Below are 18,992 nucleotides of genomic sequence, written 5' to 3' on the forward strand. Positions count from 1 at the left end.
TGGTAGTTGTTGGCGCATCGGCTTCTGTGGCCATATTGCACCTCCCAAGGTTTTTGCAGTACTTTGATCCAAGCCCGAGGCGGGAATCGAACCCGCAACCTTTGGGTTGCCGGGCAGGTACTTTACCCACTCGGCTAGCCCGGTCGGCCGGAGAGGATACGAAAAACTACACCAATCAACAATAGGAACATCAAAAAAATACTAGTTCTGTCCCATTGATTGAACAGTGGCACAAACAGCTTAACAGATTCTTTAAAGATACTGAATTTAAAATTATGGCCAGACCAATATGGAAATTACACGCTATACTGAACAATCGCTCAGTCCTTTCCTCTTTCGTAACACAAATAAATGACGTAGTATACAACATTTCTTGCAGTGATTGCAACTCATCATCAGGGTTCGACTTGATGCACGGTAAATTCAGAGTAAAGCAGCACTCGTCCTCAGTCGTGTTTATCGTTCAGCAGTGTCAGAATTGGCTTTTCATGCCGTTAACGAAAACCATACATTTTTATTCAACAAAGACAAAATACTTAGTGTCCAACATAATTATACTAGGCTATTAATTGCAGAAACCATCAAAATTAAATTACATGAGAATTCTATTAATGTTCACCATCCACATCTAATCTCTGATTTGTGGTCATTTATGCACATGTGCAAGACAAATAATCTCACTATTTAAGATTCCGGCTCTCACACCCCATGTTATTCCTATTCCTCTGATCAAGACATATGGTTGAAAAGCCTCATCAGCTTCAGGAATGAAAATCGTTTTTCAAAATTTATGTAAAAATTTTTAAACTGATTTTTAAACTGTTTTTAATTGATTTTTATTACTGTAATAATTTTTTGTTAATTTTATATTCATTTTAATTGTAGAATACGTATGACAATTGGAGATTGTCATACGTATTCTACGTATCATATTGAGTTATATTTCTCTTATTCTTCTGCAAATATTGAAAAACAACATAGAACATATTGAGCATAGTAGCCCTGTTTAATACTGATTATAATTTAAAATAGTCACTTATTTTATTAAATTGCTTTAAATTATCACTACAAAGTCTATTTATAGATTTTTCAATATTGTATAACAGTCTATATTCACATGCACTAGTTTCTTCCAAAGCTCTCCTCAGGACTGCTATAGCTTCACAAGTTTGCCATTTTCAAATTCGGGTTCATCTTCAATTTCCTCCTCCTTGGCAAAATTATCAATAACAGACTGGGAAATTTCTTCATCTGTTAAAGCTGTAGTAACTTGCAGATCATCTATGTCCACCCAATCATTAAACTCCTGTTCGCCTATGTCTTCAGGCTTTTCAACATGATCAGTAAAGTTGTGACTTAATTGTTGTATGTTTCTATAATTCATAACTTATCTTTTACACTCAAATTCACTGTTTCTGTTCTGTGACATTTTTTTGGGGATAGTAAAATTTAAAACACAGTAAAAAATATACGCATCAATCAATAACAAAACACACGGGATGCACAAATTGGAACTAACACGACATCTGCAAGTGGAATACGGAGTAAAAAGCTTACGAAGTTTAGATATAGGAATGAAGAGCAGATTCTGAAAATTTATTGTTTTTCATATGATTGAAGATTTCAGTGAGAGGGAAACATTTCCCCACAATAACATAAAAACACACAGAATTCCAGCTATCGGTATTATTGTAAATGCAATAAGATAGAGTTTACTACCCTTTTATATCAGATTGTACAAACAAAAAAGTCCAATATACAGAAAACTGCAAATTATTTTTATTGTTTTATGGTTGTGACCTTTAAAACTATGACTTCCAGAAATGTGCTTTGGAAAAATATCATAGAAACGAAAAATGTGACTGTAATAAATGATGAAAGTGTAGTGCATTTTATTGATTTGAATCGGTTCTTTGAAATTTGATTCTATAAAGTGGCTGATTCTAATAACTAATCATTATAAATGGCACTTACTGTATATTATTTTATACTGTTAGTAAAAATAATAGCTAATTCAAATTAATGCATTTAATAATGTTTTCAATTTATAAATATATATTTATTTATAAAATAAATATTATATAATTAACGAGGCATAATGTCAACTTGTATTAATTTCTCTTTGTACATAATTTTATAGAAACAAAAAATCCACACCTAAAAACTGATTTCAATACAGAAATGAAAAAAGTAGTCAATTTTATGTAGTCAGTAATAGTGAGTGGGTCTGATTGTATCAATTTGCCCTTTCATACCAATAAAGTAATTAAATATTTCTATGTGACAAAGTAAAATTCTTATTTAGTCAGATGAAATCTATTCAATTACATTAAAAGAAGCTAGTATGAATCAGAGCTGTAATACTCTATGTTCTACGTTGATAATAATATTAGTAAATTAATAAGAGGAGTATACTCCTCTTATTAATTTACTAATATTAAAAGAAGCAGAAAAATTTTAGTCATGATTATGGGGCATCTTTGAATTCAGGCGAGGTCCCTACAGCCTGCAGATGTATATTCACAAAGGAGGATGTAAAAGAGTAAATTAAAGAGAACTAAGACCTGTAAGTGTGACTTCTGTTCCAGGGAAAATAATAGAGCCAATGGTTAAAGACATAATGCAGGATCATCTTAAGAGGGATGCAATTATATAGAAATCACAGAATGGATCTGATTTGTTAAGAGGAGATCTTGCTGAATCCAATGAGCTAGTATGATATGGTAACAAAGGAGCTGGACTCAAAAAATTATTTTTACATCATATACTTTAAGAAAAGCTTTTGATACTGTTCCACATAAAAACTGCTGAACAAATTGGAGCTGAGTGGCATTATGGACACATTTCTGCTGTAGATAAATAGGTGATTGAGTGGCAGATGAGAGAGTGGTTATTCATTGGCATTGCTCTTCTTGGACTAATGTTATTAGTGACTCCACTGGGGTTTAGTGTTAGGACCTTTATTATTCTCAATATTTATTAATGATACTGATGAAGGCATGTAAAGTTTAATGTCTAAGTTTGAAGATAATACAAATACTGGCAGGGCGATTAATGATAGAAATCTGGGCATGCCACAGCAAGAAGACTTACAGAAATTAGACAGATAGGCCGAGAAATGGTAATTGATATTTAACAGTGTGAGATTAATAATTGAGTTATGTTAATTGGGTTTGGTCCTTGAGGTTGTCAAGGACATTCTCTCAGATATGTTCAGCTGGGGGCTTGCTACTTGGGAATCTAAAATGCTCATGGCACTGATATACAAGTGACACTGAAGGCAAGTGGAGAAAAGTTTAGCAAAGTCCCATGTTCTGTGACAATCAAATCCTCTGCTTGCACTTTCATGATGGTGGGAGTGTTAGTAACCCTGGGTATAGCCACCATGTATTTCAGCACCTCCAGCATACTAGGTGCTGAAATACAGCACATAGTATGCTGGAGGTGACCACCCAGGTGCAAACCAATGTAAGCAGGGGTCAAGGTAATACCCGTAAGTATTACCAAGCAATGCTAGTTGGCAAATGACTCTTATCAACTGGCACAATACTACCACTTTGCTTACTGGGGGCTTGAAGTGGTGTGACCCATGTTCAGTCTCCAGAGGAAAGCTCTGCCAACCCCCCCCCTCCTCTCTTCCATCATGCAGTAAGATTCGTCTTTTGAGGTTATGATGGAGATCCAATCTTCTTTACATCTCGATGTTGCAGCACTAAAACAGTGTTCACAGGCTGGCTAATAGATAGTCCACCAGATCTAACCTATTGGTAACTCTCTAAGAGGCTTCCAGATCAGTAAGTGTATAATCTTGCTGCCTCTACTCTGCTAGTAGTGACTGGAGGGCATCAGAATTGTGTGTATGCAGAGTAGTGGTGCATATGCAGTGTGACTGTCGAGGCTGCATTATGTCAAGGAGCTGGGTATATTCTATCTGTGTGTACATCATATCCAAAAACTTCATTACTTTATACGTGTCCTCCCTACCTTTCTCTTGCTACTGAAAACATCATGAATAGTCTCCTCTATTTAATCTTCTCTGGCTTAAAATCTCTCCCATTCTGTCAAATTCATCTGTTGACTATCATTCTCCCAACTCCATTAATCACTTGGAATTCTGACTTCCTTACCCTCTTTGAAACTTGACCTTATCCAGTCCAACTTTCCCAAATAATGAGACAATTTTCCTTGATTTTAATGTTCACAACTCCAGCTGGCTTCCATTTTCTATTCACACAGAACCAGCTGATCCAGATGCTGAAGCTTTTGTAATCACTAATGACCTTGCACAGATTTTTCATTTACCTAACAGAATACCAGACAATCACAACCACATGGCCAACACTTGTTCTTTTTCTAACAAATACCTACTCTAAGTACATGGCCAAAGAGAGTGGTGCTCTGGGTCCCTCAGATCACAACTTGGTGATAGTCTCTTCTCCAATGGAGCCCTTCTCTCACGGCCATTCCAAACCTCATGTTGTTTGGCATTACAGAATGCAAAATGGGATGACCTGCACGATTTCTTTTCTTTTTTCCCTTGGTTGGATTACTGTTTCAAATCTTTTGATGTCAACATTTGCTCAGTGTGAGTGATATTATTCTTGTTTGGATGAAATCCTTTATTCCACACTCCACCTTAAAATCTCATCATCTATCTAAACCTTCATTTTTCAATATTATATGCTAAGGCTGTTCAAGATAAGAATGAATTGCATATCGCAATTGGCTTGAATCAGAATCTCTAGGTTCATTTTCTGCCTATACAAAACTCGTAACAATTGTAAAGCTGTTATTAATCTGTCTAAACTAGATTTTGAACAGACTAATAGTAGAAAACTTGCTTCTTGTCAAAATGGTAGTTGAGCATTTTGGTCTCTTGCCAAAGCTATTGGATGCAAATTTTGTTCATCCCTATTCCCATCTCTTTTTTGAAAACCAGATAGTTATACTGCCACCTCAGCTAAAGATAAAGCTGACCTCCTAGCTTTTTACTTATCTTCTAACTTGTGTATTGGTAAACCATTGATGATTTTGGTAAACCACCTCCTACTATTCCCAGTACACTCCATTCAATGCCTTCTATGGTCTTCCATAATAAGGAATCAGAAGAATTTTGAACATTGTTGATACAAAGAATGCTACAGGTCTTGTTGGTATTTCTCCACTTGTTCTCCAAACTTGTACTCCTGAACTTATTCCTATTTTGTGTCACCTTTTTGCACTTTCTTATTCAACTGGTGTATTCCATTCTGCTTGGAAATTTGCTCACATCCAGCCAGTTCCTAAAAAAGGGTGACAAATCTCTCCCATCCAATTATACTCCCATTGTACTTACTTCTACTCTTTCCAAAGTAATGGAGAAATCTATTAATGAACTATCAACTCTTACCTTCCATCTGATCAATGATTGCCAATATGGATTCCATTAGTGTTTCGATCTCCTAGTGATATACTGGCCTATGTTATACCCAACCATGGTCAAATTCAATGGAATTGTTGAGTGAAACTCAAGCAGTTTCTCTTGAAATTTGAAAGGCTTTTGATCATGTTTGCCATAAAGGTCTCCAAAATAAGCTTCCATCTTATGGTTTGTCAACTGTTTTTTGTAATTGGATATCCAGTTATCTCTCTGACTGCCCACTGTAAGTGATGGTAGACTAGTAGACAGCACTCTATGTTCTAACTTCTCCACTACTGCAGGTGTTCCCCATGGTTCAGTTTGTTCTTCCGCTCTTTTCCTTTTTTATATTAATGACGTTCTCTTTGACTGGAAATACTATTCATAGTTTTGCTGATGAGAACACATTGCATTCTACCTTCCAGTTAAAGAAACCTTGCCCTGCAAAAACAGCTTCAACTTTTTGAACATCCACTACCAATTACCTAAATACAGATCTCCAGGTAATTATCCAGGGGGGGGGCAAAGATAATTAATTGATTTCAATCATTCTAAAACTCAGTCCTGTCATATCTCACAAAAAGGTTTATTCTGCTCCTATGATTATCTTCGATGACACTCCAATTTCTAGGCAAGGTCATATATCTCTACCGGAGATTACTCTAACTTCTAATCTCTCTTGGCACAAGCACATTACTAATATTGTTTCCTCTGCATCTAAAAAGCTGGGTGTCCTCTTTCACTGTCAGATTTACTTTTCTTTCAAACAGCTGGTCACTCTGTACAAATCTCAAATCTGCCTACAATGGAATATTGTTTTCCACATCTGGGGAGGTGCCCGAAAACCTCTCAGGCTTCTAGGTTAATTAATAACTCATCTCTAACACGGTCTCTCCACTCTCTGTCTCATAGTTGTACTGTGTCTACTGCATGCCTTTTCTATAGATACTTCCAGGGGAACTGTTCTTCTGAATTGGCTTCTATAATTCTTGCTCCTTCTTCCAAACCAATCCGAACACATGCTGCAACCAGTCAGCATCCTGTTACTGTCCAACTTCAAAGTCACAGAACCAACTTTTCTTCTTCCTCATTTATTCCTTCAGCTTCTGTTTTCTGGAACAACCTCCCTTCATACATATTTCCTGATAATTACAACCTACAGAATAGGCTATCAACTTCCCGCTGCCTAAAGGCAAACTTCTGCACATCTATTCTACAACTGTCATTCCTCAATTTGAATTTATGCCCTCTCAGGTGATTATTCTGAGCAAGAGGAAGAATTCCATCAGCACTGAGCATGCTCAAACCATTGAAGGCTTTATACACCTCAATTAGATCACCTTGCAGGTGCCTAGTCTCCACACACTGTAACCTGCAAAACTTTAGCCTTTCTTCGTAAGAGTAACCCTTCATTCCATTCACTAATCTTGTTGTCCTTCTCTGTACTCGTTCCAACAGCTCTATATCCTTCTTAAAATGAGGCCTCCAGTCCTGTATACAAGGTGTACTCAAAGTATGGCCTGACCATTGCCTTATATAAGGGGATAATCACCTCCTTATCCCTGCTAGAAAAATTCCCCGTATATCATTGACAAGACACCATGAGCTACTCTTGCAGACCATCAGCACTGCTCAGAAAACTTCATATCTGCCGCTGCACAATTACCCCCAAGTCTTTTTCATTCTCTACGCTGTCAGTGTAGTACCACAGAGTTGATATGTTACTCTGGGGTTACTGCTTCCCATGTAGTACTTTACATTTGTCACTGTTAAACTTCATTTGCCACCTCTCAGCTCATCTGCACAACTTTTCTAGATTCTGTTACTGCAGCGTACTGTCATTAGTGTCATTAACAACACTGCCAACCTTCGTATCGTCTACAAACTTGGACATTAAGCCTGATATACCATTAATATCATTTATAAATACAGAAAACAACAATGGACCCAACATTGAACCCTGAGGGACTCCACTAATAACATTAGTCCACGAAAAGCAGTCTCCATTGATTACCACTCTGTCTTCTTCCACTCAACCATCCCTTTATCCATAGCAGCAATTTGCCTCCAATGCCACACTGCTCCAATTTGTGCAGCAGTCTTCCATGTGCGACAGTATCAAAAGCCTTTCTAAGATCCAAATATATGATATCAAAGTTATTCCCTGCATCCAGTTCCTTTGTGACCACTTCATATTATCTAATCAAATTGATCAGACAAGACTTTCCCTTAACAAAACCATGCTGTGTCTGAGCTATAACTGAAGTCTTGTCTAGATGATCCTGCAGTGCTTTTTTAACCACTGCCTCCATTAATTTCCTTGGAACAGAAGTTAAACTAACAGGTCTATAATTACTTGTGTTGCCCTTTGATCCTCCTTTGTGAATTGTGGTCACATTTGTACATCTCTAGTCCATGGGTAGCCCCCTGGATCCAAAGAAGCTCTCATAATTATGGCTAAGAATTTGCTTAATTCCTTTGCTGCCCCCTTTAATATAACTGGATAGATCCCATCCACACGGAGTGCCTTTTTTATGTTCATCTTCAACAATTTCTCCTCCACTTTCCTCTCAGTTATTACAAAATCATCTAGCTCACTGCCAGAGTTTAATTCACCTCTGGCATTCCCCTCCCTGAATAACTCCTCATGTGAATGTAGATGCAAAATACTCATTTAGTTTGTTAGCCACCTGAGCAGGATCATCAACAGTTGAACCATCAATATCCAGTGGACCAATCTGATTCATCCCTCTCCTTCTAGAGTTTACATAGATAAAGAACTATTTGCTGTTTTTCTGTGCATCCTTTGCCAAAGATTCCTCATAAACTACCTTTGCCTGCCTAATCCCCTTTGCGACTTGGTGCAAAGAGGATTAGGACCAGCTTATATCTATCATAGGCTTTCATGTCACCCATTAATTTATATGTATCCCATGCTTTTTTTTCTCTGCCATGTCTCATTAGTTCATTTGACATGTTGTTAGTTGTTAGTTAGTTTTTAGGAGCATTAGCAACTAAGGCCATATTGCTCCGGGATATGCAGTGGTCATTCCCTGACCTTTCCACATCCTCCGTATTTGGTGGTGACGGGCTCGAACTCCGGTCTAATCAAGAAGCCTGTGCTATGCACTGCTGCTCCTTCCCACCTGGCTACGGAGGCGCCTCATTTGACATACATTTAGGCCTAAACCTTGACAATATTTCTTAGTTGGTATGTAAAGCCTAGTAGCTTCCAAGATTAATTCTTTGAATGCTTCGCATTTTGAATTTGCTGTTGGTAACATCATCAGTTGGTCCCACTGTATAGAATTTAAATACTGTCTGTTTAAATATAATTGAATTTAAAATTACTCTGTACATGTATGTATTAGAAACACTGAAATTAACCCCGGGGGCTCACATCTGGTGAGTATGGGCTTGGCAAACCCAGGGTCCTGAGCTGGATATCATCATTCTTCTCTTTCTTGGTGATTCTTTTCTACCTCTCTCTCTCTCTCTCTCTCTCTCTCTGGGTAACTTGGGAATTTTTTTTTTTTGGCTGGTGCAACATAAGCAACATTTATTATTATTATTATTATTATTATTATTATTATTTTATTAGCCATATGGTACAAGGAAGCCTCAGGCTTCCTTGTACCATATGGCTAATAAAATAATAATAATAATAATAATAATAATAATAATAAAGTTAAAACAATAAAAAAACAATATTTTATTTACCTTGACTTTATTGATTGATATATAGTACACAGAAGATAATTACCATATCCGTGTAGTGGTGCTAAGAAGCTAAAGTTGAGATAGTGGTGAATCTTCCAAGTCAAACTCCTCAAAAATGCCATATGCTTACTTAGCCTTGCTTTTATAGTTTGTTTTTTCATTGCATTTTCCTAACAAATGTTTCCCACATCTGTAAGAGTCTAACTTCTCTAACAGCTTTAATTTCTGCACAACAATCAGATGCATATGTTCTCTTTTTGCCAGTTTTCTAGGGGTCTGACAACACAATAAAATAAATAAATTTTCTGTTCATACTCTGGGACGACCACATGGTCAGAGGAGTTCACAAGATAGAGAGAATACAAGAAACAGCACTGTATTTGGCAGTCATCGGCTTGAACCCCCACTCACTCACTCAAGGCACGAGTACTTATGCACTTGACCACTCAGCTATGGCGGCCAAATAAATTTTCTGTTTATACTCCACGACGATCTCACGGTCAGAGGAGTTCACAAGATCAAACGAATACAAGAAACAGCACCATATTTAGCAGTCACAGGCTTGAAACCCAGCCATTGAAAGCATGTGTACTTATGTACCGGCGCCTCCGTAGCCAGGTGGGAAGGAGCAACAGTGCGTAGCACACGCTTCTTGATTAGAGCGGGGTTCGAGCCCGTGACCACCAAATACGGAGGATGCGGAAAGGTCATGGAATGACCACCGCACATCCCGGAGCAATATGGCCTTAGTTGCTAATGCTCCTAAAAACCAAACAACAACAACAACTTATGTACCCTCGTGCCTGACCACTCGGCTATGGTGGTTGTGTGTAAAGTACAAATAAGCACTTAGTGAAATAATAGTGAGCACAACCACAAAAAATTGAGATGTTGCTGGCTGCAACTTATGAGTTTAGTTTTTCCCATCTTACAAGCATAGAATACACTTTTGTGCCAGTCAAATTTTTCTGTCTGTGAAGTCTGAGGTTCATTAAATCAAGGTCTGCAAAATCAAAGATTTACTGTACTGCATATGGGTAGCAGTAATCCCAAGATAACATATGAACTGGTTAATACCACAATCAAGGTACCGAAGAACAACAAAGACCTACATAATCATACAGCCCAACATGCAGAACTTTGAGTAGTGTACACAGACTGCAAGGACAGCTCATGGGGGTTCTGTCAATGATATACAGGAACCTTGGCAGGAGGGACACGGAGATGGTATCTCTGTTTAAGTTAAGCTGCATCCAGAGTACTGCATACAGGCCTGGAAGCCTGATTTAAGGATTTGGATCTATTAAAATGAATGCAGAGAAGAGTAACAAGGTGGGGGGAGCAAAAAAGGGTTACTCTTACCAAGAAAGCTTTTAGCTTTCAAATTGCAGATCTTGGAAACTTGGTGCCTGCCAGGAGACCTAAAGTGTTTAAGGTTTTAAAAATCGATTTAGTAAACTAAATTCTGATGGCATCCTTACTCTTTCTCGAATGACACAAATTAAGGGGATATATATTTAAATTGAAAACAGATGGTCACAGCATAAATGTATGAAAATTTGCTTTCTGCCAGAGAGTAACTGTGGAAAAGCTTCCATGTAAAAGTGGATAGTTTGAATAAATTTAAGCATTAGACAAATTATTAGAATGGATGTAATAAGGGTAGTTTTTTTTTTTTTTGTTGATGCCATATAAGCTTACTTCCTTGCATCACTGATCACTAATAATATCCATATTATGTCCTTCAAGCTTAATTATACAATACATCACTTATTACAGTCGCTCCAAAACTAATGTCAACAAATAGTGTCATTAGTTTTGAGGCCACTCTTAAAGACTTAAAGCATATTATATGCTTCAAGTCTTTAAGCATTAGACATTCCACCACAGAACTAGAGTCTGCATTCTTCCCTCCCCTCCTCCAAAATTATTTGTCTTAGCCCCCAAGAGCTACTTTTAATGGCCACAACGACCAAACCACCATCAGAAAAGCATTCCCACAAAAGCCATTCTTCGCAGGGCCAAACAGGTGAAAGGCTGATGACACAAGGTTGGGACTGTATGGGGTATACAGCAAAACAGTCCACCTCAATTCTCCATCTCCCTTTTCCTACCAAATCCTTTAACAACAATGCCAGACTCCAGAATCTGGCACTGTCACATAAAGGTTAATTTTTCCTTTTTTTCTTTAGTCTCATTCTTGCAATATGTCTTCAACTTCAGTGTCTCTGAAGTATCATGCAAAACTGATTGCTCCACCTCACTTCCAGAAAATTCACAAGGATAACTCCTCTCTTGTTCAAAAATAATGAAACATGATTTTTCCCAAAAAATGAAAGATTCTTAAATTTCTTCTTTATCAGCAGAGCTTGAGTTGTCACTCCACAGAGCACTGTTTTGACTCCAGTTCATAGGGTATAAACATTATCATCTCTAGTGATGATGTCAAGAAAACTGTTGCTCATGGTCTCGTACCACTCAAAAAGATGGACACAAGCCTATTCTCTGTTCCCTGTGATCTTGCATCAGCAAAACCTATTCCTGCTCTTGTACACATTTCTTGAACACATTTAAAAAAAAATTTGGAAGCCTTAGTTTTGGAGCTGCTCTCATATAATTAACTTTCTTCACAAACAAATAACTCACTAATTTTCAAAGGCTCTTTTTTTTTGCAGAGACATGTCTGTTGGCTAAAAGTGGTCCCCTTATCAATATTTCAATATCCTTTCAAAGAAGGACTGGTCCACTTATCCTTTTATCCGTATTACAGTTCACCTGAGAACTAACTAACTAAATATTGCCTCAGCTATTGCACCAAGTATATCTCAGTTGGCATCCAGATGAACTTGTCAGATTTCCCCTGCTTTCCCACTTTTATAAACTAGAAGATGGAACCTTACAAAAAATCAGTGTGAACAAATCATTAAATCATTATGATGGCAATGCATTTTTGTGCATTTTAACTACATAAAGTATAAAAGCAAAATTTAATATATAACTTGGAAATAAAACAAGGCTTAAAATTCTCTTAAGCAAACAGTGACACTTGTATAAGTGTATTCAAAATCAGTTTTCTTGAAAACAATGAGTCAGCCGCCAATACTTCTAAGCAGTTATATGCTTGAAGAGGTTTTTTTAAGTTATCCAGTTTTTTTTTTTTTTTTTTCAAAGCTCTCTGTAATAAAAGAATCAGAAAAGTGTGACCGCTCTTTTATAATTCTTTGGTAATTTTTAACTGCACAGTGTAGAATAAGAAGAATAATTGTCATTGAGAAATATATATGCATAATTTAATAATATTCTTACTCATGATTTCAGCAATACTTACTTATTTCGGAAGAAATTGAGCAAAAGTTGGCAATTTGCAAGGAAAAGAACAAGTGGCAGGAACCAACCATGATATACTGTGTACATGTATACCTGAGGAGGACACAGAAGAATCAGATTATTCGAAATAACAAAAAAAGTATAAAACAAGAAACCAATTAGAAATAAAATATTGCATTACACAGAATTACTAATCAGAACAGCAATCTAATCAGTAATCAAAAAATATAAAGTACAAAAAAAATAAAGAAGCTGTCTGGTACCAATTTTTAATGATTCTATTGCAAGGGTTATGTCCTAACCAGTTTAGGAAGATACTGCTTTTTGCAACGAGCAAGTAGGTGACAATTGCTTGTGTACTTACAGTGAAACCTATCCATTGCATCCTTCCTTGTTTCCTATTGAGAAGAATAAAACAGTTCACATTTAGATTTTGTCACCATAAAAGATAGCTATTAGGAACTTGCTCCCTGTAAGTTCATGGCATTTAAATCAAATGAAAGTGTGTTAAATCAAACACTGATAGCTTTAGTGCAAATAATTTTGCTTGGACTCTGCTTTATACAGCAGCCAAAAACATTACTAAATTTAAGCTAGCAGATAAAAAAAGAATTATGACCAAATGTCATTTTTTTAATTAAGCCAAAAAAAAAAAAAAAGTTTTGATTTGAATGATAAGTCTGGCATCAGTTTCCTTTGTATAAAAGTTCAAACCTCACGTGTCACTCCAAGCATAAATAGTAACATGAACTACAAAAAATTATAATTATATGAGAATGCAGCTTTAATATAATGTTTGTGTAAACAGTAATCAATAATTAAAAAAAATAAACAAGGTCTAAATACCATGGCACAGACAAGCCACAAAAACTTGATTTTACAGTGTTACTTGGCACTCGAGTACTTTTAAAAGCATGAAATTAAATAAATCATTATTCTACTTAAAGAAATATTAAGTACAATTATTGTGCACTGTGATCAATAATTGCACTTAATATTAGTCTGCTAAACTTATTTCAAAACTGACATTCATTCTTTTTTGTATTATGTAAAGGTTTTCCTCAAATGAGAAAAAGAAAATTTTCTTTTTTTTTTTATAAAATTTATCCAAATAACAATTCGTATACTGTTTCATAACAAAATAGAATAACTCAAAGTAAAGAAAAATAGAACAATATTAAACCAAAAGTGAATATTAAGAAGATTCACATTTCTTGAAATAAATTTTAGCTCTTTTGGTCTCAAACAAATGTTTTGTGGTTTCTTTTATGTATCATACCACACATTTCACTTTTTAAAGACAAAAGCCTGCTATCATATTTATATTCCACCTTCCCTGGTACCTCACTGATGGAACCAAGGTTTTCTATTTAAAAAAAAAAAAATCTGTGAGGGTGCAATGAACCTTCAAATACACCTCACATGACCATTTTTTTTTTTTTTTTTTTTTTTTAATTTGTGCATATTTTCAATATTTCATAAGTGGTATCTTCCTTGTTTCCCTATGGGGAACAGTATTTTTGAAACCAATTCATGATTATTTTCCAACTATGGTCATCATTCCTTCAAACTGCCTCAACTGTCACTCAATGAAAATGCCTTCTTTGCAGTCTGCATCAGATAAACTTGGAAACTGATTTAAAAGATGCTCAGAACAATTATCTTCTTTTTCCTTTATAAATTGCTTCATTTAGCTTAGTTTGATATTAAGAGGAAATAACACGACTTCTGCTGGGTCCAGGAGACAAACTGAATACTTTTTGAACCCAGCATAAAGTAGTCGTCATAGCCACTGCTTCCTTGTCCAATGATGATTCCATGCTCAGCTGTCTCTCTCTCTCTCTCTCTCTCTTTTTATGAAAACCCCAAACACGAGAGGTATCAAAACCTACAATGCTTAGTACCGTCCATGGGCTAAGGTTAAGAAGACAAAAGGTGATATTTGTTGATATTAGAATTGAACTTCTGTAGACCATAAGTTTCAGGAAATACATATGAAGGAAGGTTGTTCCAGAAAAAAAAAAACAAAAACAAAATGGCTGAATGAATAAAGAAGGAAGATGAAAAGTTGGTTCTGTAAATTTGAGATGGACAGTAAATGGATGTTGGCTGGTGGCAGCATGTGTTCGGACTGTTTTCAAAGAGTGAACAGGAATTATAGAAGCCAATTCAGAAGAACAGTATCTGCAGAGAAAGCATGCAGCACATACAATACATCCATGAGAAAGAGTGGAGAGACTCTGTTAGAGATGAGTCATTAATTAACCTAACTGCCCTCTTCTGAATGGAATCTAGAAGCCTGAGAGAGGTTTTGGGGGAACTGCTACAGATATGGGAATAATATTCCATGGAAGGGTGGATATGCAATTTGTACAGAGTGAACAGCTGTTTGGAAGAAAAGTAATGCCAAGAGCAAAAGAGAAAACCAAGTTTTATAAATGCAGAGGAAGCAATATTTGTAATGTGCTTGTGCCAAGAGGGACTAGAAGTCAGGGTAATCCCCAAAAGAGATATATCATCATGCCTAGAAATTGGAGTGTCACCAAAGATAAGCATAGGAAAAGAAGAATCTTTTTTGTGAGATATAAGACAAGAGTGAGTTTTAAAAGGATTGAAATCAACTAAGTTGTCTTTGCGCCACTGGAGAATTACACGGAGATCGGTATGTAAGGAATTCGTAGTCGATATTTGAGAAGTTAAAGATGATTGAGTAGGGCAAGGTTTCTCAAACTGGAAGGTGGAATGCGATGTGCTATCATTAGCAAAACTATGGATAGGATTTCCAGTCAATTGAAGAAGGCCATTAATATACAAGAGGAAAAAGTGTGGGAAAGAACTGAACCTTGGGGGAAACCTGCATTAATGGAGAAGTCAGAAGACTGAGGGACATCTATAATCACCCTCAGTGAGGGGTCAGAGAGAAAGCTGGATAACCAATTACAAAAAACAGTTGGCAAACCATAAGATGGAAGCTTGCTTAGAAGACCTTTATGCCAAACATGATCGATAGCCTTTGAGATGTCAAGAGAAACTGCTTATGTTTCACCGAACTTTTCCATTGAATTTGTCCATAAATGAGTAACATAAGCCAGAATATCAGCAGTGGATCAACACTGACATAATCCATACTGGCAATCGTTGATCAGATGGATGGTTTCTAGATTGATTTCTCCATTACTTTTAAAAGAGTAGAAGTAATTGCAATGGGACAATAATTGGATGAGAGGGATTCGTCACCCTTTTTGGAACTGGCTGGATATGAGCAAATTTCCAAGCAGAAGGAAAAACACCTTTGGAATAAGAAAGCGAAAAATGGTGGCTAAGAACACGTGTAAGTTCAGGAGCACATGTTTTGAGAAGAAGTCGAAAAATACCATCCGGACCTGGAGCTTCCTTAGCATCAAGATTCATCAAAATCCTTCTGGCATCCTTTTGACCGAAGACCACAGGAGGCATTGAATGGAGTGTGTTGGGAATGGTGGGAGGTGTTTTTCCAAGGTCATTAATACATGAGTTGGAAGAAAAATAGGATGCTAGCAAGTCAGTTTTATCCTTGGCTTAAGTGACAACAGAACCATCTGGTTTTGACAGAGGTGGGAGCAGAGATGGGCAAAAGTTGCACCCAGTAGCTTTGGAAAGAGACTGGAATGTCAGCTACCATTAGGGCAAGAAGCAAGTTTTCTACTCTTAGCCTGTTCAAACTCTAGTTTGGACTGATTAATAACTGCTTTACAATTGTTGCGAGCTTTTGTGTAGGCAGAAAATGAAACTGAAGAATTAGAAACAAGCCAATTACGATATGCAACATTCTTCTCTTGAACAGTCTTAACACATGTATTGGAAAACCAAGGTTCAGATAAATGATGGGATTTTAAGGTGGGGTGTGGAATAAGGATTCCATCCCTGCAAGAATAATTTCACTGACACGATCTGAGCAAATGTTGACATTAGAAGTTTTGAAACAGTAATCTGACCAAGGAAATGAAGAAAAGAAATCTCGCAGATCATCCCATTTTTCATTCTTGTAATGCCAAAAAACATGTGGTTAGGAATGGTCTTGAGAGAAAAGCTCCATTGGAGAAGAGAGCATCACCAAGATGTGATCTGAGGTGCCTAAAGGACTTCTCATTTCGACCGTGTACTTAGAAGGGTTGTTTGTGAGAAAAAAATCAAGCGTGTTGGCTGTATAGTTAAGATTGTCTGGTATTCTTGTAGGTAAATGAACAATCTCTGCAAGGTCATTAGTAATTGCAAAAGCCTCAGCATCTCGCCCAGCTAGGTCAGTGTGACTAGAAAACAGAAGCCAGCTGGAGTTGTGAACATTAAAATCACCAAGGAACATTACCTTGCTGTTAGGAAAGTTGGACTAGAGACAGTCAAGTTGCAGTGAGAGGAAGTCAAAGAGTGCCAAGTGATTAGTGGAGTTGGGAGAATGGTAGAGACAACAGATGAATTTGACAGAACGAGGTAGAGATTTTAAGCCAGAGAAGATTGAAAAGAGGAGATTTCAACTTACCAAGTCTCTGACAGGGAATATCAGAACAGACATATGCACAAGTACCACCTTTGAGGCGAAAGGAATCATACAGTGTATTTGGGCAACTGAGATGAGCAGTCATTGAATCAACCGATAACTGAGATTCTGTCACAAAAAGTACATGAGGTTTGGCAGACTTGATGCATGAATATTTTTGCTAAGAAAGCTCCAGGTCCTGATGCTATTTCTCCACTTGTTCTCAAAACCTGTACTCCTGAACTTACTCCTGTTCTGTGTCACCTTTTTTTAATTTCTTATTCCAAGGGCGTTTTTCCTTTTGCTTGGAAATTTGCCCAATTTCAGCCAATTCCTAAAAAGGGTGACAAATCTCTCCCATCCAATTATCATCCCACTACAATTATTTCTACTCTTTCTAAAGTAATGGAGAAATCAATTAACTGCCAACTCTTAAACTATCCAGAAACCTTCCATCTGATCAATGATCGCCAGTATGGATTCCGTCAGTGTCGATATTCTAGCTTATATTACCATTTTTTGACAAATTCAGTGAAACACAAGCAGTTGCTCTTGACATCTCATAGGCTTTCAATCATGTTTGGCATAAGTGTCTTCTAAACAAGCTTCCATCTTATGGTTTGCCAACTGTTTTTTGTAATTGGTTATCCAGTTCTCTCTCTGACGGTGATGGTAGATGGCTCTCAGTCTTCTAACTTCTCCAATAGTGGGGGAAAGAACTGAACCCCCCCAAGGTTCAGTTCTTTCCCCCACTCTTTTCTTCTTGTATATTAATGACCTTCTTCCACTGACTGGAAATCCTATCCATAGTTTTGACGATGACAGCACGTTGCATTTCACTTTCCATTTTGAGAAAACTTACCCTGCTCAATCAAGCTTCAACTTCTCGAATATCCGCTACCAATTCCTTACATGCTGATCTCCAGGTAATTCTCTAGTGGGGCAAAGACAACTTAGTTGATTTGAATCCTTCTAAAACTCAGTCTTGTCTTATATCTCGCAAAAAGGATTCTTCTGCTCCTATGCTTATCTTTGGTGCCACTATGATTTCTAGACAAAATGATATATCTCTTTTGGGGATTTCTTCTAATCTTTTAACCCTGACTTCTAATCTCTCTTGGCACAAGCACATTACAAATATTGCTTCCTCTGCATCTAAAAAACTTGGTTTTCTCTTTCACTCTAGGCGATACTTTTCTTCCAAACAGCTGATCACTTTGTACAAATTGCAAATCTGCCCTACCATAGAATATTGTTCCGACATCTGAGTTGGTGCCCCCAGAACCTCTCTCAGGCTTCTAGATTCCATGCAGAAGAGGGCAGTTAGGTTAATTAATGACTCCTCTCTAACAGAGTCTCTGCACTTGCTGTCTCATAGATGTACTGTTTCTGCTGAATGCCTTTTCTACAGATACCTCCATGGGCTTGGTTTTGGTTTTGGTTTTATTGGCGCATTAGCTACTAAGGCTATAATGCACCAAGACCAGGTCATTTGTAAAAAAATTTTAAACTTTCAGTGACCTAATTAGATAGGTCACTATGTCAAAAGATATAGCAAATATATAAAAGAAAAATGTAAAAATTTTATAGACGAGTAAAAATATTTATTGAATTTAAAAAGCTAAAAACAGCAGATACATTGTCATTGTCAGATAAAATCTGACTGAGTGTATATGGCTCAGTCAGATGGTTAAAAGCGGTACAACGGATATTGCTAAAATCTGGGCATTCAATTAAAATGTGACGAATAGATAAAATGGTGCCACAGTTCTCGCACATAGGACAGTCATCTGCCCTCAGCAGAAAAGAATGTGTAAGATGACTGTGTCCTATTCGGAGGCGAGCTAGAACAACTTCCTCCTCACGATTCCTGCGCAGACTAGACTGCCACGGTTCAATTACAGGCTTTATACGATATAATTTATTCGCAGTCTGTCTATTCCACGAATCCTGCCATTGGGAATGTACCTTTTGATGTACTATTTGCCTGTAGTCTGTATAGGGGACTAACAGGCAACGATTATTATTGGGAAT

At 36.9% G+C, this 18,992-nt stretch overlaps 1 protein-coding gene across 1 annotated transcript in view; it reads right to left on the minus strand.

The window, feature by feature from the left end:
- LOC150086858 (uncharacterized) overlaps positions 1 to 18,992 on the minus strand; it is a 195,536-nt gene that overhangs the window by 440 nt on the left and 176,104 nt on the right. Inside the window, exon 9 of the mRNA XM_090372301.1 lies at positions 12,447 to 12,538. Coding sequence (XP_090228427.1) covers positions 12,447 to 12,538 — 92 coding nt within the window. The remainder of the gene's footprint in view (positions 1 to 12,446; positions 12,539 to 18,992) is intronic.

This window comes from Mastigoproctus giganteus, chromosome 4 (genome assembly GCF_048544385.1).
Source record: "Mastigoproctus giganteus isolate SK-2022 chromosome 4, ASM4854438v1, whole genome shotgun sequence".
In the NCBI taxonomy this organism is placed as follows: Eukaryota; Metazoa; Arthropoda; class Arachnida; order Uropygi; family Thelyphonidae; genus Mastigoproctus; species Mastigoproctus giganteus.